Consider the following 23,561-nt stretch of genomic DNA (forward strand, 5'->3'; position numbering starts at 1 on the left):
ATTTCAAGTTGCTATCCATCAATACAACCATTATATCCCAAATTTTAATAATATGTATGCATTAATAACACAACTTTGTAAGCTATCTAATATTGGTAGAACCAATAGCCCTATTAGATAGCTTATATTGGTAGAACTAAGTAAGTAAGTAAATACTACAAATGTAGATTATTCAAGCCTAGATTACCACTTCAGTTCCCACAGCAGTTTCCCAAAATCTCCAAGAAAAGAGCTGGTATATGTAGCATGCTGCTAACTCGCAAAGATGCTGTTGACGGGAATAAACAAAAGCCACACTTCTGCGAAAAAGGACTTCTCTTTCTCATCAAATAATGGTGCGTTTAAAAAAAAAAAGACAACAGATTGCTGTATCTACATTTTGCTGGATGCAAGTGAAGACAACACAGAGCCACCAGAGGTTCATTTTCTCAGCACAGAGACAGTAGATGAGAGATAAGAAAGTTTAGTCAAAAACTCAGCACTCTGTTTCTGGCTTGCTAAGCTGCTTGTCATCCACAGATGTTGACTAGCAGAGCAGAGCAGCTTGACAGCTGAAGTAGTGCATGTAGTTTTAACAGTCAAAGTGGAAACAAAGCAATAAAAAATCCCAAGGCAAGCATTTTCCTCAAACACCACCATTCAGCGAAAGTTTTCACAAACCACTCGGACCATTTCGTTAAAACATACCCATAAAAGTGTCCCACAGGCAGGGAGGCATTACCTTCTCAAATAGCTTCAGCTGACAGGACTACCTATTATATAAAACAGAAGAGAAAACAGCTTACATCAGCCTGGTGATTTGTGTGTCAGTTTATCTCATTTTATGCGTGGAGATGCGCGCTCGATGCCGTTCCAGCTCACGGATGGTTGACACGAACAGATGTTAGATGTTAGGGTACTACCATTTCCAAGCCACATGTGAGACCAATTTGTACTTACTGTAGTCTCTTCTTGCATGCAACATCTGATGCCTCATTGGATTTTACACGTCTGTGTGCATATGTGTGCATATCATTGCTAGCACGTGCAGAGAGGCAAGATAGTATATAAAGAACAATCTGGCGGGCTGCTAGCATTTGACCCACCTATGCAATCCTTCCCAGAAAGGACATACCTCTGTGTGCATCCTTGCTGGGCATACTAAGAGGTGCTCTGACCTTGGGCTTGTGCTATATGTTAAGTTACATTTACCGACAGAATACAAACACAGATGGCTGTTCAAAAATCAAGATGTGTACACAAATATAGAAAATGTAAGCAATGAGCAGTGACAGCATCTGTTGTGTAATCAGACCCTATTTAAAGTTGCAACCTTTACAAAGGCGTTCTTTATAGTGTGCATATATATTCATTTTTGTGTGAGCCTGTGTGTGTGTAGTACTTCAGTTTCTGTCTGCATTTTGTTTTATTCTCTTGGTCTCACTAACTTCAAATATTACTGATCATTTGTAGTTTGAGACCAGTTGTCAGGATTTCCTTTTTGTTTCTGTGTTTTCTGAAGCTTGTTGTGGTTGTTTGAAGCCATCTTTTTGCATCTGGAAAATCCATCTCCCTGCAGTTTTAAAGCAAATTAAATGGAAAACTCAACTGGGTTTGTACATCAAAGTCTGTTTTGAGGTCTTGGTGACTAGAACTACATATGTGCAAAAAAGCTTCTAAACCATTTGTAGTTTCACAGAAGTCTGACAGCTTGCCTCAACCGAGTCACTGTTAGTTGGAAATAAGACTACATATATGAAAATATACATTGTGGCCTTTTGGAATTAGAAAGAGGTGAACTCATTGAACCTCAGAAGGCTGTTCCTCACCCCTGCTTCAGCATTGAGTTTACTTCACTTACTGCCAGCATTGCTCATCTAAGACCTCAGCCACACTGGACTAGAGACCAGTTGGCAACCTCCTGGCAACTTCTGGTTGCTAGGGAAAAATAAGTATTCCACAACCAGTTGGCGAGTAAAATAATTCACAAAAAGGGCTCTGCACCTAAGATCTCTTTGTCATTGTTGAGTCTCTGGCATATTTCTGCCTTCGCCTTTAATTTGCATGGAAATTGTTTGTAAGAACTTGCTAACTAACCACTGAGCTAGCTCCTAGCAAAATAAGAAAAGCAGTTATGACCACTGCAGTTATTAGCCAATAGTAATCTCTCTATCTAAAAAGAAAGGACAGATGTTTGTGAATATTTAAAAAGTTTTTTATCCATTATGAAGCTAGCTTTAGAAGTGACAGACACGTCTCTAAGAGACAGGTAGAAGTGCGGTGTCAATCCTTATCTTCTAAATAAGAAAAAAAAAGGCTAAATAAAATGATACACTGTTCCTTTAAGTGTGCTTTGCTTAGTCAAAAATGCTAATACCAAAATGAGATGAGCAATTTGGGGAATGAACACGTCTCATCCATTTCTCAGAGTTATTCCACAACTTTAGTGGCTTCTCCAACCACGCAGTCTTACCCCCTCACAATGAGTCTTTGCAGCACAATTTAGAGTCATGTACTGTGTATAATTCACATTAATCTTTTTCTAAGTTGGATTTTCAGCTTGACTATGTCTGCACACCAACTTTTCCGATGAGGATTCAGGGTGTCCTTACAAATCGTACCTCCTCCATGAAATACCGTAATAAGGCTTTAATCAAGTGGATATTTTTTCCACACAGCTTCTCCTTATTTTGTCATTATGTACATCACTAACTTTAAACATCCTATGATATTGCACCCTGTCTCCGTGCTATATTTAACTATCAATCCCTGTGCCTGCTGACTGGCAGTGGAGTGTGGATACTGTCGGGTTGTGGGCGGAGGGATGAAGTGGTGTTCAACCAACAGTTAGCACCACATAAAGCCTTTATCACACCTAAACGGCTCCGTCTCCCAAAGCCACAGTGAGATAAGCGCTGCCCATTCATCTGTAATGATCTGGAAGCACGAAGGAACTGAACTTGTGAGAAAAAGGCTAACTCTGACACATGGCTGAAAAGGGTGGAGGGCCGGTGGGGTTTGTTCATGCTTTAAAATCATGCATGAGCCTGTGTTTACTTTTTTATTATTTATTAGCTTATCATACAATTATTTGTTTCATATAGGTTTCAAAGTCCTGTGATTACTGGGAAGATGAAAACATAAAGTGCGGCAGCATTACACATTAGTCATTGAAAACGTTCCCTTTGGTATGAAATTTAAATGTTTTTGAAGCCACGTTGAATATTCTCAGATAAAACCCTGGCTTCACATGCTCATTATAAACTTCTGTTTTCAAAAACCCAAGGTTTGGACTTTCATAGCATGTTAGAGTTCAAGTTTAAAATATCTCAAGTATTTCTGAAAGCATGTGAGGGCAGCAAAGGGCTGTAACTCTTGTGCAAAAATCCTAACAATGATGTTACTTTCTCCCTTTGCGTTTGATTCTGTCTAACGGTCTCGTAGCTTAACGTTTACCAAACGAGTCAACGAGTCACCACCAAATACAGAATGAAGAATCTGAAAAGGCGACGCTAATTTATGTAACACAAATTCACAACGGTGAATGTCATTGCACTTTGTACTGTTATCAAAAGACTTTAGAATATGACAGACAAAAACCTAGCAGTTCCCAATGAGCAAGCACTTGGAAAAAGTGAGGAGAAAACTTCCTTTTAACATGATGAAAACCCTGAGAGAATTCTAAATACAGCCTAAATCCATTAGGGAGCCATCGCACAACATGTAGCAACTGCCAAGATAATTTTGAGACTATTCAGAGTCTATTCAGATGACACTCATGAGGTGCAGTCTACACACAGTATTCTTCCATCTTATTAGCAGAGCGATGAAAATGCAGCCTTAAAATATAAGGAAATGGTTTAAATAGATGTTAGCCAAATGTTTATTACATTTAAATAGGTGACTAACATGACAGTTTTGTTCGGTGCTTAATGATTTTCACCCTGACTAGAACTATTAAATGTTGAGCTAGCATGACAACATGTTATTTAAACACTTATTCTGAAAGAGAACATGAAGTGTATAGCCATGCTAGCTGCTAGCAGTGTGTTGAGCTAAGTTATGCTAATGTGTGGAAAATACATCCAAATATGATTACTGTGATGGTATAAACTGGCTAAATAACTCTGACTTAAATACAGATGACACACTGTATAATATCTGGTTTAAGTTCTGTGAGATAGTTAGCACAAGAGTGCATCCTTCTGTTTTGCCGTGTCTCTTGTGGCTTTATAAAACAGCCTGACCTGACAGAGCTTTTATTCACATGCCTTTACTCAAACCTGCAACCTGTCTGTGTCTTCCAGGTTTAATTGGTATCCCAGCTGCAGCTCTGGACCCTTCAGGAGCTCCAAAGAGGAAGACAGATGAGACCACAGAGTCTACTGGAGAATGCTGTCTGGCCCTCAACCTCACCATGGCGCTCTAGGAACACCGTTAACTTGCCCCCTTCCACCAATCCTCTTTTTGCCTTTGTCATCCCCCATATCCCACTGAGTTTGTGATCCCTCTCTGCTCCCAGCTGAAGTCCCTTTGATATGAGTACAAGAGCTTTTATTTTGGACATGTTGTTTTTTCCATTCAGCGCTGCCAGCCACCAGGGCTATGGCGGGAAGTGTCACTATTCTACTCAGCAGGTCGCCAATCACTGTCTGGTGTGGCTCTTGGGACTAGTGCTGCACCTGACGCTTTCCTCGTGTCAACGAGTTGACCTGAAACACCCCATAGTATCCACGAGTTACGGAAAGGTCCGTGGTATCAGGAAAGAGCTCAACAATGAAATCTTGGGCCCAGTGGAACAGTATTTAGGTGTGCCATATGCCACCGCACCTATTGGCGAGAGGCGCTTCCAGCCTCCTGAAGCCCCAGGTTCCTGGCAAGAGATTCGCAATGCCACTCATTTTGCGCCTGTGTGTCCCCAGAATGTGCACGGGGTGCTTCCTGAGATCATGTTACCAGTATGGTTCACAGACAACCTGGATGCTGCAGCCACCTATGTTCAGAACCAGAGTGAGGACTGCCTTTACCTCAACATTTATGTCCCCACTGAAGATGGTGAGTCTGTAATGTGAGGCGTAGCTTGTATTACATGCAACTGGAAATTCTTGCATTGACTGTCTCTGTCGGCGAATTCTCGTTGATAATTTGCACCAGTTTGTGTCACAACTGTATCGCAGAGAAAGAACAGATTGTACTTTTCTTGTCATTTTCACATTTTATACTCAGTGTAAGTACTCCATGGAATAGTGTCAGTTTGATAAATTTATCTGGATCGTATTCAGAGGAAGATAAGCCAAAAGACATCAGGAGATTTCCAAAGAAGGTCTGTTTAAATTACTATTGATTGGGCCTAATTGTTTAGAAATGTTAATGCTGCAACAAAGTTATATGTTTTACTTTTATTGCTCATATGCATCATGGATGGATGTCATCAGATTTTTAAAAATGACAGCGAAAACATTTTAGCTGCTTATTATACTATTTTTAGCAGCACTGTGTTATGATATCCTTTAGCTTGACTGATGCTCATTTGTTTCCAGCCATTTTCTTAACATAGGGTCACAGCTGTCATGGGGTGAGAGGAGGGTATCACCCTGGAGTGTTCGCCAGTCCATCACATGGCTAACGCAGGGAGACAGATTCATATCTTCACCACTTAAACTTAAGCATGTGTTTGGAGTGTGGGAGGAAATCCATTATGCACAGGGAGACCACACAGACTCTGCAGTCTAAAAACTTTTATGAAAACTTCATGTTTGTTTTTTTTTCCTGAGTTTTTGTTGACGTGTAATCACGCTATTTTTAAAACTGAAATTACTGTCGTCTCGAAGGCCAAATCACTTAAAGGTAAGAAAGAAAAGAAGTAACATAATCACACCGCTTTTGTTGACTATTTCATGGTCAGTAAATATATTGATCGAGTTGGTCAATAAGTAAGGAGAACAACCAGACAGATTTTCTTAGTTGCCCTCCTTCCGGTTTGTATTTGGCCTTCCTTGTTCTTTCACCTCCATTTAGTTTTGAACAAATTTGTAAGTGTAAAGCAAGAGAATCAAAGAGAGAATCAAACCAAAGAAACCCCTGTAGCCACAGAACTGTCCTTCACACTATGACTTTATACCATTCAGGTGTTTTCAGAGGAAGGTAACTCTCTTCCCCACCAACTCTTCACCAGCAATTATGACTAGGACAGTACTGTCAATACTGTTAGCACTGCTTTTTCAATAATGAATTCCTACTTAATGTCTTAAAAAAAAAACATCGACACTGTCAAAGTCACACCCAGTGTGGTTGCAACATAACGTGACATCACATCAAATGACACTGTTGCAACCATTTCCACAGTGGTTGATACCATGTGGAGTGAACTTGCAGTCTTGTTAGCTTTCAAATGGTTATTTCAAAGACAAGGACCAGGTCCGCCACATCTCAACCTGTGTTAAGATGGCGATAAAACATCAGTAAGACAGAGTCAGTCTGCTCTTAGTTTGCGAATCAGTCAGTTAACATGCCAGAACTTAATGAATTTGAATCAAAACTTCAGAAATACACGAATAGTGACATAATTGCTGCAGGATAGTGATTTAACGGCAAAATGACCTTGCATTTTATAGATTTACACAACACAGATCGAGCCACGTGCGCTGTTGCAAAGAGACACGTCACGAATGAGTTGCGCTCATCGGCGCAGAGTAACTCAGAATGACTGCAACGTGTTCTCAACCTGTCTGCGTTTATATATTAGATGGCAGTTATTTGCAAACCTTTAACAACATGCCTGAGAGCGACTGCAGACAGTCTCAGTCTAACCACAAATATCGAAAGTGGTCACCCAGAGGTTGAGGATTTTGCATACTCAACATTTGAGTCACTGTGACTGTTTGGATCTTATTGCCGAATGCGAAAAAATTTAACACAATCATTGATTTTTGCTAGTTCCACATTTTTACTCTAGCATGACTGAGCTTTTAGCTCATCTCCCATTTGCTGTCTATCACTTTATAGGTTGCTCCAGTTAAGAGTTTACATATAAAGACAATATGATTGACTTATAATTGTCAAAAATATGCCTGTATAGTATTGAGCTCTGAGACTGACATTCACACTGTCTCATGCAGTAATAGGAACTCTCTCCTCAAAGTTGCGCTGCCAATATGGTGATTTTTTTATTAGGTTATTAAAATATATAACAAATGCAATACATTGCCAAGCATAACCTTGTTTACTCCTCATGGGCTACCTGGGTGTAGTTCTTGCGTTAATGATCCAGCGTAGAGCGTTTGTGAAAGCAGATGGGCAGGTAAGAGAACACAGGATCAAAGTCTGACTTCGGAGGCAAAGCATATGCTGCTGATGATAGTGAGCAAGGCTAATGATAAAATGTTAAAAAGCCTATGATTAATGGGTTCACCTGAGAGTTACCTGAGAGTATTCAAGCAAAACACATGTTTATGCATTACAGCTGCTGCAAATATATGAAGTCTAGCCCTAGGATTAGTCTAGAGTGATGTAAAACATTCTTCTGTTTCAACAATGAAGCTGGAATTAAAACTTATATATTATTGATGAGTGCTCCATGCCCCCCCAGAAAAGATGGTAATGTTAATTTCAAGTGGAAAACATGAGCATTAGCGTAGTAGAAAGCGATGACAGAGATTGTCAAGTGATTTAAATTCCTCTTAACACGACGGAAAGTGTGCATATCAGGACAGAATTAGTGCTCATAGCTGTAGAATATGTGAGCTATATACATGTATTTACAGAAATGATTTAGACTTTTCGGTGTTATTCCCATGGGGAAAGGTGTGCAAATGAGTGAGACAGATTTTACATGTAGCCCTGTCTGCTTGTCAGAATCTGTCACTTATTGTCACGGGTCACCACTTACACAAGGCCAATGCCTTCCCCAAGGATATGTTTTGCCTTGTGTGTGTGAGAGAGAGAAATAGAGACGGGAGGAGAGTGATATGCCCCAGGAATCGGATACATTTTTCACATATTACCGCTGTCACAATCTCTCAAATTGCTTACATGATGTTAAACTGGTGTTTTTATCAGATGGAGCAGAGTTTTTAAGTGCTTCACTATGACATTTAAAGTTTTATTATAATCTGAGATCAAATTTTTGGGATCACTCAATCAAAAACTTTAAAACAAAAAAATCAAACACAGAAACGTTTTCCTTTAGACATTTAAAATTGGTCGACCTCGGTAAAATTAATTGTTGTCATGTTTCCAAGACAGTGCATGTCCATTTCATTAGTGATCCCATGGGGCCTCCACTGGATTTACATTTATAGTTTAGAATAGGATTTCTGGAACAATAGGATTCATTGCCATTAGATTTGGATGAAGATGAATTGCACTTTTGATTTTTTTGCTATTATTTGGCCCCGTTTTTTGGTTCCCGTGATAAAATTATAGACATTAACACCATCAGCTGTCATTTTTATACTACTTGTAAATACAACAGAGGGACATCGCTCTCAAAGAACTGAAAGTCTTTTCACAAAAGACTAAAATAATTCCATTCCATTGTTTAAAAAAAGCCTAACAAAAGGTTATTTGTGGTCAAAATTAGCAAAGAAATGTCAGAATTATCAGATGTGACTAGTGATTATATACATGCATTATTATATCCTGGTAACCACAGAAATTAAAGTTAAATTTGATTGTGTTTTTTCCCTAAATAACTGCCCAAATAAGAGCCCAGAGGTGTTTTAAAGTGGCTGCTAAGTTTTAAGATTTACTGGTGGAAGCACATTGGCCTCACTGATCATCTGTGCCTGTAGACTCTTAGTGATGTTTCCAGCCAGACTGAGCTTTTTATCTACAGGAGTAGGTTTGTTTTCTAAAGTGATGGTCAAGCATGTATAAAGGTTGGCTGCTGGGGCTGTATTGTGCTGTGTTTGGCAACGAGGAGTTGCATTCCCACGCACAGCGGATGTAGGTGGGCCAAAATGAATTGGCAGCACAAATTCATAAAGAGCTTTTAGAGTTCAATGTTATGTAGTATCCTCTAGTCATGCACTTTCTGACTGGGATTTTTATTTCATACCCAGAAATACTCTTTCTGACCATGTTCTTCATGTGATTGGTTGGACACGAAGAAGCTTTCTTTTCTCTCTGCATCCGTTCACCCGTCCTGCTCTCTCTCCTCCCTAAAACCATCCCCTACCCCTTCTCCTCTCTGCTCTCCTCACTCCTCCATCTTTATGCAGATGGCGGTAGAAGGGGTCACTGTTCTGAATGCAAATGAGCTCAGTGCCCTTCCCCAACAGGCCACTATGTAGCCTGCTACTTCTTCAACTTTGTAGTACCATGTAAATAGCACAAATGTTTTCCCCGATTGAACAGTGAGATTTGTACTCTCACTTTATCTCTCTTTTGCTCTCTACCACCTTCTCTAGTGTTCCACCCTAACTCTTAGCATTTGGTCAGGCTGTCAGGCAAGAGCACTGTCTCATCGCATTTCCTATTTCCCCAAGACACTCCCCAGCCAAAAGCCTGAGATTCTTCATTTTTATTACCGCTAGAGCAGGCATTTACCGTGCTCTTTATTAAAAACCATATTTCAGGAGGCAGGACAGTGGAGGCAAGAATGGAGCTGGAGGCTGGGGCCACAGTAGAAGAGATAGAGAGCAAAAGGATAGGACTGCATGTGCTAGAAGCTGCAGGAAGTGGGGGTGTTGAGCTGAAGCTGTGTCTGACACCTTGTCAAGCAGACAGGCCACCACAGACATGACATACTGCAGCTTCATCCCGATTACTGCACTGAGGAAATGGAGAGGGACGGGAGACAGCTTGCGTACTGGCCACTAGCTCACTGAACCGAACAGAAACGCTGTCGACTGAGAGATGGAGCTGCATTAGGTCAAACAGTACTGGGACAACCCAAGCTAAATGTTCCTGCATAGGCCGTAGCATTTCACTGACCAGTGGCCCATTACATCATGTGGCACTCAGCCTACCGGCAGACTTCTCTACTGATGGGAAGCAGATGGGATGGATGTTTTTGACCCAAAAAGCGTATGTTTTTCCCTTTGGCTAGGTCCTACTTTTTGTCTTGTGTAATCCATTGTAGTATTTCTTCAAACCCTAGTCAAGTCGGGCAAGACCTAGATACTGCCATGAGCATTTATTTTAATGCAAATTCAGTATATTAAACACACAAGCGCAGCCACTGTAGCATTTAGCGGTGATGGAAAATAGCCATAAAAAAACCACTACCAATACTAAATTGATTTATCCAGTGACTTAGATAGTTCATTGATGTTTCTCATAGAGCCACTGTTAGATTTGTAGTGTATAACAAATGTCTCGACATCTCTTTGATGGATTGTTGTGAAGTTAGGTTCAGACTTGAGTCATTTTGGTGACTCGTTTTTTATTCAAGTAATTTGGTTTATGAATAAACACCTGCAAAACCAGTGGCATTCCCATCAACCTCATCTGCACTGTGCTTTGTGGTTAGGCTTGTCAGTGCTAGCATGTTGACAAACCAATTTATCCAACTTGGATGATTTTGGGCTGGTGCAGATGAAAGATCTCTGGATCATTTTCCGTTTTGGCTCCACAACAGTAGTCCAACATCCAGCTGTTATCCAGCTGTCCTTTGCAAGTAGCAAAGGATTTATAGATGCACATCATACCCCGGGATTCAGGAGGTATTATCAGTCATACAGTCTCCTGGCATCAAACTTGATATCTTACACAGAACCATCAGAGTGTGGCTCTCAATGAACTCTCACTGACATTTCAGACATCTCGGGATGTCTGAAATGTCAGTCTTTGGGGGCCGTTACAGAACTGCTAGCATGGCTGTAGCCTTCACACTGGGCTTTGGCTAGCTGTGCTAGGATTTTAAACAGATTATTTGATAGTGAAAATAATACTAAAGAAGAAAAGATTCTTCAGTGTTTTTTTGTTTTTTAACAAACTTACTGTGGATATCTTTAGACAGTATCTGCTTCATGGCAAAGTGTGGCTGTGCTGCTCATCTTCACATAAAGTTTAAGTCTTATTAGGCATGAGGACTTTGAACTGAAATCCGAGTAGTCCATCCATTAAGCGGCAAGGTGTGGTTTTAGAGTGGTGATAAGTAGTGAGGAAGTACCGACAAGACAGGGTAGTAATGTGCCCTTCTATCCATTACTGGTCTGCTTACCTACCTGCTCTGTAGTCCAGGACCTATGACTATACCATCTCCCGCTATGGCACTAAGTGCTCTCTGGATCAGGCGCCTGATGATGGTGTTCACAGGATGCAGCAAATCCATTCAGCATTGATTCTGTCCCATTTAAATGGAAGATAAACATTTTATACCAGGAAACCATATTCATACAGATAGAGATGTGAAAATGCTGCATTATAATGGTGGAGTGCTGGGTGTTTCCTTTGTCAATAGACGAGAAGTACTGTGAAAGGTATATATGCCATAACTTTACAAGAAGGTTTTCAGCAAAAGGGTAGAAACAGGCATGTCAGCAGCACAGAAGCAGAGTGATAACCCTCTTGGCAATCCAGTATAGAGCAAATTTTAAAGACTGCAACAATATTTCATTGGAAAGAGGGAAATTTGCTGCTGGGTGTGTACAAGGACGACAGCACGAGTTGATAAGGAAACTGTTAACATTCCTTGCGTGCCGTGTGATTTAAATGTGTGTGGGACTGCAGGTGTTTTAGTGTATTTTGTGACTTTCTTGCAAACGGGCAGGCGGCAGCTGTAGACGACACAAAATGCAGCATTAAGTGTTTGCTGATGAAAAAGCTCCACTGACAGAAGCCAAGAAAAAAAAAACAAATTAATGGGATCCTTATCAGTTAAGACTTACAGAGGTTGACACGCCAGGGCGTTGGCTGGTCACGGTGATAAATGCTCGTTATTGGCTCTCCCCTATAGTGCATTTAACCGGTGTCACCATTAAAGCTTAATGCAGAGCTCCTCTTTGACCTTGATGAGGCTAATCCTGTCACAAACCCATGCAGGTGGCATAACCGTCAAAAAAACCCCAACTTCCTCTTGGCAAATTAGGTAGGCAAGACTTTGAAGTCATGTTTTAGGTTTAGGCTGGTGTTTCTAATATATATTCAGTCACATTTATACAGGAGTGAAGGTGTGCACCTTATGTTTTGAGTCCTGAGCTGGAGCAGGACACGCAGTATCTTGGCATTCCTTTGCTTTTTCTGACCCAAAAGAATGATGGCTTGATTCTGTTTATTGATTTTTCTTTACAAAGCAGCAGTGTGTCAAGACTGATTGGGAGAAGGGTTCAGGAGAAGTGGCCTCTGGGGTCATTTACGAGGCAGTCCGTGACTAGATCCTAAGCAGATGAAACAGATGAGTTTGGGGGTTATCTTTTTAAAGGAAACAGTGTGTAATCCTTGTACGCAGCCACTGAAATGAAACCGAGAAACAGCATATTTTTTTCCCTCTCTTTTAATCCTTTTCTTGTTTTTTTTTCTGTTTTGTTTTTTTGTGCCAGTACAACCTTTTTGAATTTTGTCTTTTGTCTTTTTTCTGAACCTCAGGTCCGCTCACAAAAAAACACGATGAGTCTTCAATGAACAGACCCAGGGATGAAGGTATTTTAATTGCATGTTTTTTTCCCCTCATGCTCTATTTTTCAAACTCCATGGGGGGTTGTGGTGTTTTCATCTGTGTTAATAACCATCTGAGCGTCATCACCCTATGTGCACATTACATTGTCCTGTGTTAACTGCTTTTATTAGCACACAAATCTGTCACTCCTTCTCACAGGCACGCATTTTGGTCGTATAAAAGCCACATACAAAGTAGTTGTTTTTTATTCCGCCCTTGTCACAAATGCTGCGTTTTGCGTGCTTGCACGGGGAGCTAATTAACTTTCCTTGCTTGGTTGCTGTGTGGTTGATTAACCACACTCTGATGTTCTGGCTATCCAGCGTGACGCATCACTAAAAATCGATATTCAGTCCTTCTTCACCTGCGCTTTTATTCTTGGACTAAAGTTCTCGTGAATTGCTCGGCTAAAATTATCGTCCTTCATAATGTTATTGGGCTCTACCCAATCCTTCATTTTTTAAAGTGGGAAAAAGTGAAGGACTTCTGCATATTTCTGCCACTGTAGTATATTTTCAAGATCACTGCAGACAAGGGGAGATGCTCGCACTACACTTTACTGGTGCACCAAAATCTGTGCAGACAATTAGCGCGTGTGTTTCTGTACACGTGCCCAGGCTTACTGTATATTGCATAGTATTATGCACACATACAGTGCTCCACATTTCCATTTGTGCATGTGTGTGTGCGTGCGTGTCTACTTGAACACAGCGCATGTGCAACTCAACACACGAGCGCGTGTGCTCCAGTTTGCGCCTCAGTGTGTGTTTGTTTTGTATTTCAGGCTCTGTGCTATTTCGGTATTGAATTCTCCCTTCCTTGCATTTCTAATTGCTGTGGTTTAAAAAGAGACAGATGTAGCTAATCCAATTGTGTGGTTTCTTAACGGTGAAAACAGAAGGAAGGATCCATGCAGGATTGTAAAGGAGAGGAGCAGAATGATTGAATAGAGATGAAAGAAAAGAAAAAAGCTGAACACCGCGAGAGCACTGGCGAGGGCAACGGTGGGGGAGAGGAGGGGGAAAAAACAGTCATAATGAAGACAAGTGCATTATGAAATGACATTTATAGAGCTTTGAAAGTGAGAGAGATGTGGAGAAGGAGAGAGTGAGAGGGTGGATGAGTAGGAGACTGGTAGAGCTTGACATTTATGCCGACACCTGATGGATCCTGACAGGATCAGGAGTTCTAGGGCACGGCTGAATTCCTCGCTTAATTGTTTAGGTATGGATTGGACACAGTTTCTTAAACATTGTTGTAAAACAGTAGTATTAGCGTTTTGTTGCTGGAAAGTTTTTTCTGTGAAAGTGTAGAGTCCTGGCTGTGGGTCCGGGTGCGAAAATTGTCCAAGTGCTGAGGCAGGCTGAAAACTTTTACACCCAAATCAATGAAGATTTCCATAAGGGAATGAATGAGAGCAGACCGGAGGAATGGAAAAGTGGAAAGTGGGCAGTATCTGTTGGAAACAGTAAGACATTAATGTGAGAATGGCTGTGCAGGACAAAGGTGGATATTGAGTAGGACAGTATCGGGTTAGGTGGAAATAAGAGAAGCGAATAATGTGCCAGTGTTATGGGGGGATGAAGGGAAGACAGCCAGCTCCTTATTGGCCTTATAGGCTCAAATTTGGACTGAGTGGATCACCCTCCATCATCTCATCATTTTTGCATTTGTGTTGAGCTCCTTTCAATTGTTCCGACATGTCCTTCTCTTAAACACATTCAAATATTCCAGCTTTTTAAAACTGAAATATTATGTGACAAAATAACTAGAGAATGCATAGCTTATGCAAATGCACACTTTTAATTGTGACTATGCATGCACGTATGATCATTTATTCAAAATTAATGATTTTTTTTTTTCATTTTTATTTTAATTTTTTAAATATTAGCTTTATTAGGATAGTGAATATTTTCTCGCCTTTGTTGTTATTAGAAAAACAAGATAAGATCGGCAAAAATGGTTATACAGTCATGTGAAAAATAAGATTTTCACAGGACTTCCACCTTTGGCAGCAACAACTTGACCTAATCATTTTCTGTATGACTTTATCAGTTTGTGACATCATTGTGGAGGAATTTTGGGCCCTTCTTCTATACATAGTTGCTTCACTTTATTGAGACCTTAAGGTTGTCACAGCATTGCAGCTGGGTTGAGGTCTTAGCCATTGATTCTTTTCTTTTTTCAGCCCTTCTGTTGTAGATTTGCTGCTGTGCTTGGAATCATTGTCCTGTTGCTTGACACAATTGTGTTCAAGCTTTAGCTCTCAAACAGGTGGCCTCAAATTTGACTAGAATACTATTCTGCAATACTAGCATGCAGAGGAGTTCATTGTTTAACACAATGTCTGCAAGGTGCCCAGGTCCTGAGGCTGCAGAACAAGCCCAAATCATTATCCCTCCACCACCATGCTTGACAGTTGGTACGAGCTGTTATGTGGTGCATTATGGTCACTCGCTACTTTGGTCTCATCTATCTAAAGGAAAGTTGTTCCAGAAGTCTTGTAGTTTGTTTAGATGCAACTTCACAAACCTAAGCCACGCTGTCATCTTCTTTTTACAGTTCCTTTTAGAGTGGAGGTTTTCTCCTGGCAACCCAACAAGATATATTTGAGTCTATTTCTAATTATACTCTCATAAACGTTAACATTTAACATGTTAACTGAGGCCTATAAAGTCTGAGATGTAGCTCTTGTTTTTTTGGGGGGGGGGTTTGTTGTTGTTGCTGTTTTAGTCCTCACACTGTGCTCACTCAATTAATCAAGTGCATTTGATTAGCAGTACCAGCTATAGTACTTTGCCTTTTAATTCCTATGAAAGCAGTAAGGGTACATACTTGCGCATTAGTGTGTATTGTTATGAATTTTGTAGCTCCAGTTATCATGCTAGCAATATTCATTTATTATGGTTTAACATTGCAACCTGCCCACATATATCTATTTTGTGGTTTAAATACCGCTGCAGTATTTTGAGTTACCAAGCCCCATAACTATCCCTAAGCCTTTTTTCTATTAAAAAAAGATGTAATATTAAAGATGTAATCTGTGACACAAGTAGAAAGAAAAGAATCTGTCCTTACACAACCCCAAAAATGTAATTTGATGTTATCTTATCTTATCTTAGTTGCTAAATCTAAAGAGATATGTCAACATGCTTTATGTACAGGGAGAAAAGTAAAACTTTAATAGGGGTTAATGATAGATGTTGAATAGCAGTTTAACACAGAGACACAATTTAGTGTCTGTTGAGGCTAAAAACTGCATTGTGTGTAGTAAAAAAAGAGCTGAGCTTACTGGACCTCAGCAATTTTCACCTCTGCTCGAGGCTACATTAGGCTACATTAGCTGGTGCCACGATTACATTGGCTGACACCATTAACAGAAGTTACCGTGTGTGCACAAGATGCACAGGCACATGTCTGCTAATCAGAATCAGCGATAATGTAAGAGACGACTAAAATAGTAGAATTTCAGTCCTCAAAACTAAAGCACAGATTTCTTAGATGGGTTGTATCCCGTTGCATATTTGCCATAAAAATTACAAAAAAAGGCACCAACATCAAAATATATCAACAAAAGATACAGTTTAGTGACTTATTGACAGAGGTGAGGCTTAAGACACACAACAGTCAACTACAGGTCCCTATGTTAGCACACCTGTCAATCCATGGACTCTAACCTAAAGCCTTACTAGTGAAGCTAGAGTGAGTTATGAAAATGTACACTCACCTTAGAGCTATGAATTCGCCTCCATTCAGGCAAAATATATTTTTCCTACAAGGCTATAAATCTAATTCTTTGTGCTGTTCATTTTACTGTGACAGTCTAAGGGGACTAAATCACTTTTGGAGCTTGCCTCAAGTGGCCATGTGAAAAACTGCAGTTTTTGGCATTTCTGGGTTGGTTTAATTTTTCAGAACCCAGGTGGTTGATCCCACTGTGGGTCTGAAAGTCATATATGAGAGCTGTAAAAACTTAACACTGCTAAATGGGACTTTAAAAATGTAGATAAATCCCATTGCATGTATTCTCTGCTTGAGATACGGAGTGTGGCTGTGAGCGCTGCTCATGACGCCGGCTGAAACGTCACTCCTTTCTACTGTCCTGGTGATGCCAAGATAATTGAACTTGTTTACGTATCTTCTGGGAAATCAGCCAAGGTTCTGAATACACTGGAGAAGAGAGGGGAAAAGGAGCAGCACATCAGAGTGTGCGACTCAAAGTTTTTTTTTTAATTTTAAGCCAGCCTGCCTGTGTCGTACGTGCTATCTGTAAAACATGCCTGCATGTTTGAAGCCATACGTGCCGCTTTACCACATCCACTTGTCTGCATGTGTGTGTGCATGCACGACTGTGAGTGACGCACCCAAGTGCATGTGTAACCTGAGATTCAGGTGGTGATGCAGGCGGGTGTGCAAATACGTGAGTGGAATTTGTTACCACGGCAACAGGCATTCAGTGAGTCGGTGCGATGGAATGGCTGGTGCAGTTCTATTAGCGAGAAGCAGTTTCCATAGCGACTCAACATCGCAGCTGCCTATGCAAGAGTTTGTGTGTGTATGTGTGCTTGTGTGTGTCTGTATGAATACGGTGTGAATCCTGTGTGAATGTTCATTAACGCACCTCACTGTGTATGACTTGCTTTGTAACGTTTCATATTTTTTTCCATCTATGCTATCATATCTTATTTATTTATTTATTCTTCTTGGTGTGAAGCTCTCATGCATTTCTCTACCCCCGTCAGTTCTCTCATGCTGCCCTATTTTCATCTCCTTCCTCTGTCTCTTTCCTGCCCCCCCCACTCCCTCCTTTATCTCTCTTTCTCTCCTCTTATCTCCCCGTCTCCTCCATCTCTGAGTGCTGAAGCTCATCAGGGTAAACAGATGCTGTGGCTGTTATTTATGTTTCCACTTGGTCTGGCTTTCATACAAATTATCTACAGGCCCTGCACAGTGCAGACGCTCAGCCTAACTGGGCTGCGCTGGCAGCTCCCTCAGCCTCATCCACACTCAGACACTCAGGCCGTACCACAGACGAGGAAGGGGGTGGTGGCGAGGCACAGAGGCTGACAGAGTGAACCATAGCAACACACTGATGGACACAAAGACACCAATAACAGTGAGGGCATCAGAACTGCCTGCACCATTTGCTCCAAAAATGGAGGGGAATAACAGTTTGGGAAAGTACCATCAGGGCTCAGGACAGGGGAAACAAACATCACAGAATAAAACATAGAAGATGAACCCAGACACAAGTGTTTTGTGCTTTGTATTTTCACCTTCTTTTTTCATCAATCACAGGATGCCTGAGGTTAAAACAGTTTGCATGTGGATGTTTGTTTTTTTTTACTTAAATACCTAGTACTACAACAACCACAACAGATAAATCCTTTGTTATCAGTGGATTTGTACTTTACTTTTACAAGGCAGAGGTAAAAGAAGTGTTCTTTGTTCACTCTGAACTAATAACAAGGACAAGGACACCTCTTCCTCCCCTTACCCCCAACCAGTCATGGCAGATGGCTGCCCCTCCCTCAGCTTGGCTCTGCTGAAGGTCTCTTCCTGTTAAAAGGGAGTTTTTCCTTCCCACTGTCACCAACTGCTTGTTAATAAGTGGTTTTATGATTGCTGCGGTTTACGCTCCATTATTGTAAGATCTTTACTTTACAATATAAAGAGCCTTGAGGTGACTAAATTAAATAGTCATCGATAAATAAAATGTAATTGAACTTAATTATCCTTGTTACTTGTTTTTAGGTTAGATTTGTTTCTTATGTACAGACAATTTGATTCTTCCGTTTAGTGACTGATTTTGGAGATGCTATTTCAGGAGAAATTTTCAAACCATAGCCAGGGATTAATGGAGCTTAATTTCAACTCTTTAACATTTGTTAGTGGATTAACTCTAAACTAACAAACACCTGCATTGATCTGTGCTATGCAGATATTCGGGATCGCCGTAAGAAGCCTGTGATGCTCTTCATCCATGGAGGCTCCTACATGGAGGGCTCAGGGAACATGTTTGATGGTAGTGTCCTTGCTGCCTATGGAAATGTCATCGTGGTCACTATGAACTATCGGCTTGGCGTGCTCGGTAAGTTTGATGCATCAGATATTTGATGTAACCCTTTATACATTTACAACCTTTGTTTTGATCTGTCTCATTTCAGCTAGACCAGGCCTTGTGTGCCATGTTAAACTGTATTTAAAAATGGCAGCATTCACATGCATGAAAGATAACATTCTGAAATTCTTCATACTTTACTGTGTAAATGTCTTGAGTTACACCCCATTTTTTAAAATATTTTGCTTCCTATGAGCCAAAATTTACTGTAATCTGTGAAAGTAGTCATAACAAGTAGTTCTCCAGGCTTTCTGACAGTCTTTTCTTTGCTTTTTCACTCATTTTTAGTTCAGCTATTGTATTTGACCATTTTCAGAGGGGTTTTCTTTGTTAAGCAACTCAACACTGACCTATGAATGAAAATCAGAACTCTTTCTATTGTAGCCTTGTGTGTGCTAAAGAAGTTATTTCATTGTCTCCTTTACCTGCAGACACTTAGTTTCCATTTTTTTAAGATAAGATAAGATGACCTTTATTAGTCCCACAGGCAAAAGTGCAAAGTTATGTAGCAGAAATTAGAAAACACTGGAATGCAATAAAATACAATAAAATAAAATAAAATACTATATACAATAGAATAAAATAGAATAGAATAATATATACAATAGAATAAAATAGAAATATAAATACTATATACAACTGAGTAGGAAAATACAAAAATACAACTTCGTCAGAAGAAGAATTGCACAAGAATTGCACATATAGCAGTCTTATTGCACATGTGTGGGTTTGTGTGTTTGATGGCAGCATTTTCACATGTTTTGTTGAAACATGTGAAAACTGCCAAAGAAAACACAGTTTAACAGGCATAAAATAAGATTTTTACACCAGCAAAGTGATTGCCAAAGAGTTATTCACTGAAAATTTCGCATTTCTCAGCATTGTGTAAAGTATGTTGTTAAAAAATCTAAGGAAACTAGACAAGTAGAGGACCAAAGAAGTGACAGGCCTAAAAACCCATCTACATCAGCTGAACAGTATCTGGAAGTCAATAGAGAAAAAGTCCAGCAAAGACAAAGATCCTGAGAGATGTGTCTAACCCTTCAATTGATCCATCTACTATTTACCATATTACAGGGACTGAAAACCAATGGCAACAGGTCTTATGGAGTGATGATATGGAGTATGTTGAAAAATAAAATTGTTCATAACAAATACTGACTTTCACGCTTGTTAGAATTGTGCAAACTCTGTTTTAGCACTATATACCATGTTTCCTTTTGTGTTTGCATGTTTAATAAATCGCTGCACATATTTGCCATTCTCCTAGCAAAAGATAACGAAATGGGGGTTGGCTCAGTACTTTTGCCCAGTACTGTAAATCACTGTTGAAAAAATCAGAACTCCTGTTACTGTACTCCTGTGTGCACTAAAGAAGTCACATGGTCTGAGTTAATATCACAAGGTGTGTGAATTTCTATTAATGCCAGTAATGTCATACGCTGTAAAGATGCCATTTGAGTTTTCTTTCTTTTAGCAGTGTTGACATGCCACAGTAGAAAAGACATGTCAGGGAAAATGATGGCAGCATGTGTGAAAAAGAGGGAGGTATAAATATAAATACTATCTCAAAGGAGCTACAGTGTCCCATAAAAAGTAAAATAGCACACTTCTTCCTCTGTCTTTATAATTTATTCTGTTTTTTTCCATATTTTTTTGTATTTTCTTCTAAAGACACACAAATATAAAAAATATGAAAAACATAAAAAGAGAAAAAACAGACATGTGGCTAAAATCCAAACATGAGAACACATAATTACAAAAAGTATAATTAAAAGTGTAAGTATGTTTTATTCTTAATTAACTGATGAAGAAAACCTATTTTGAGCACAAATTAAAAAACAAAAACAAAGCTGTTATTGTCCCTTTAACTTTTTTTCCCGCTTAATAGAAACCATTAGCGCTTATTAAAAAAGTGCAGGCAAATAAGTACACAGGGCAAAAAACTTCAGTCATACAAGTTATGTTTGAGTAAGTTCTGCAGCTTTTAAGATTCTCTGAGCCATCTGCTCTTGTGTAGGAGGTACTCATTAATCTACGGCCATTTTTAAGAGCACCTCTTAAGATTAGGAAGGTTCATAAGATTAAAGTGATGTTTTGACTTGAATAGCAACTTAATGCTCTGTTTATGCGCGACTATGCCCTCACCACAAATTGAAACGTGTATTCAAATTTTAGACCACGGAACTAATTCATAAAACTGCAGTTTACAAATTAATACATTTATTAGTTGAATTGAGTTGTGGTGTAGTGTGGTGTAGAGGGCTTTCCCATGTTTGGGGTTGTAGAGGAAAGGGGATTCTGGAGGGGTTTTTATCCAGAAGGAACCAGGCTCAGGAAACAATCTAATAAAGTTTAATAGCATGTCCTAACTCAGAGACGTGACTTAAGTGTTCTGCATTACTACTTCAAATGCCAGTGTCTTTAAGGTTTAACCTGGATCATCCTGACAGGTACATGAGCAGCAGTATTTTTGTGTGTCCTCCCTCTTGTGCCTCACTGGTACTGCTAAATCTAGGAACTTTAACCAACTCAAGCTTTAAAGCCTAATTTCATCTATTGTGGATGATGGAATTAGCAATGCAGTGCCTACACTATGGAAACTGTGTCTGAAAAAATGTCGGAGATATTTTTCGACAGATTACAGCTTAAAAGAACTGCATGCAAACATATCCATAGTTTCTGATGAAGTATCAGCTCATGTAGCAGAACAATAAGATATCTAATCTAATCTTATAGACTATCCTAAGCAAAGTGTATCACTGATCTTTCATCCCTAAACGGTCGTATTGTGTTTCCACAAGTCTTGACACGTTCTGGCTAATCTTGTTATCATTTTGGCTACTGTTGCTCACATTTCACCAGCGACTCTATGTCTCCCTGCAGCAGGCACTTTGTATTAAAACACAAACAGGTGTATTTTCTCACATCCTGGCTTTTCCTTTTTAGAGTAATTCATTAATTTTTATATTAACATGCCTTTCTGTAAAGACGACAGCCAGGATCACACTCTCTGTACTTCAAAAGACACAAACAACAACTTAGCGCCTTTGGTGTAACATTCAGCAACAGAAAACAGAACTGCGTCTGTTGCTGTCATTGTATTTTTGTATCAAGGGGTATTCTGTTTGTTCATTTTTATAGAGCTCATGAGCCAGTGAGTGTGGGCTGAGCTGTGTGCATGTGTACGCCTAGCCCTTTTTGCTGCTGGATATCAGCGGAGTCAAGTATTTACATTTGGCGTCATCTTTTGGAGGTGTTTGCACACAGGCTCCCTGTGTCATTCATTGCGGCTGCCAGGTTGGGTAATCAGATCTTGTTTATTGCATCACGCCTGTTTCAACATATCAGGATAATGATAAACAGAGAAATGGGAGTAGTTTAGGATGGAGTCCAAGAGTTTCTGCAAGTATTAGCAGAGGGTAACGTGAGCCACACTGTTATTGACAATGCCAGCGGAGAGGCAGAGGGACAAGGACAAACTGAGAGTTAGCGAAATGAGGGCCCGGACCTGCTGCTTTACCCGGCTCAGTTTCACCTTTCCGCGTGTTCTTCCTCGCAGCTGCCCGACAAATCACGATCATTAAAAAGCCGAGCCAAAAGACTGAGTTCACAATTTGGAACTGATATCGTTGCATAAAATTACAAGCTATTCCAAATGCTCTTCATTGGCATCCTCGTTTGCTTTCCTTACACTCACTTCGACCTTGGCTCCGGACCGTAAAGGTAGTTGATTTACATTGACATTGTTGCTGTGATCAACATTAGAGATGTGTGAAGTGCACTCATGCGTTGTACAGAACCTCCACACATAATCATTAAAGTACATGCAAGATGCACATAGAGAGAGGTGGAGATAGATCCTGCTGAGTGATTATGACGCAGTGTCCTCGATTCCTTTAACGTTGTTGAAAATTTTGGTATGTGGGCGAATGTGTGCTCTCTCACTCTGACTCTCAGATATGCTTTAAATGGGTTACTGTACTAAGGCGATAATCCTTGTGTGTATGTGTGTGTGTGTCTTTTTGCATGTTTTGTGTGGCACAAGCATGTATGCATTTTTGTCTGTGTGCACACCAAGTCCTTCTTTTGCATGTGATAGAGTGTGTGTAGGCAATTGGTTGCGTGCCATGCGTAAAATATATATATGAATAATGCACCATCCATCTGCAATTTTAATAGCACTCCTCACTGACACGGTGCATTTGAGTCACAGTGAGAAACACAGGCATTTGGTATTTTAATAGTTTTACATTCTTATCTTAAGTATTATCCCGTACTTACACTCACAGGAGCTTACACATGCCAACCTCATTTCATACAATGTCTGCGCCTTTAAAAGAGTGATAGGGAGTCAGGAATAGGGGAAGCAGAGAGTGCAGGAAACAGAGACAGATGAGCGAGGGAGAATCATGGAGAGACAGTGAGGGAAAAGGAAACAGAAGGGGGGAGATGGGAGCAGTCTAAAAATAAACCTTCAGAAATGCTTTTTTAAATCTGCAGTGATGCAAAGTATTCATTCGAACAAACCCTCCTGCATTGTGACCGCAGCAGCCTTGCACATGACTTAATGGTTTCATTATAGTACAGCACGTGCATCTGTCAATTTCCAGCAAATGATATACTTTATGGATTTGTAATATTAATTTATCATATGCCTCGTTGTGGTGGAATAAAATGGGTGAGCCAGAAGAAAATGTCTGCAGCGCACAGCCCGGTTCAGAGGTTCAGTGACAGTTGTAATTTGAGATCGCGGCTCAGCTCACCTTCTCCTACCTTCCTCCTGCTCCAGGCCCAGAGAGCCTTCTGATTTGTGTTGCATAGCCATCTGTTTAGACTAATTAACTAATTAACTAATTA

At 40.1% G+C, this 23,561-nt stretch overlaps 1 protein-coding gene across 4 annotated transcripts in view; it reads left to right on the forward strand.

Annotated features, from left to right (window-relative positions):
* Positions 1–23,561, forward strand: part of nlgn2b (neuroligin 2b) — a 65,048-nt gene that overhangs the window by 18,744 nt on the left and 22,743 nt on the right. For all 4 annotated transcript variants that reach the window (XM_025910911.1, XM_003450485.5, XM_005471938.4 and 1 more), the window contains exons 2-4: positions 4,287–5,034; positions 12,511–12,564; positions 18,522–18,671. In XM_025910911.1, the coding sequence (XP_025766696.1) occupies positions 4,518–5,034; positions 12,511–12,564; positions 18,522–18,671 (721 nt within the window). In that variant the 5' untranslated portion in view covers positions 4,287–4,517. The remainder of the gene's footprint in view (positions 1–4,286; positions 5,035–12,510; positions 12,565–18,521; positions 18,672–23,561) is intronic.

The sequence above is a fragment of the Oreochromis niloticus genome, linkage group LG10, assembly GCF_001858045.2.
Source record: "Oreochromis niloticus isolate F11D_XX linkage group LG10, O_niloticus_UMD_NMBU, whole genome shotgun sequence".
Classification (NCBI taxonomy): Eukaryota; Metazoa; Chordata; class Actinopteri; order Cichliformes; family Cichlidae; genus Oreochromis; species Oreochromis niloticus.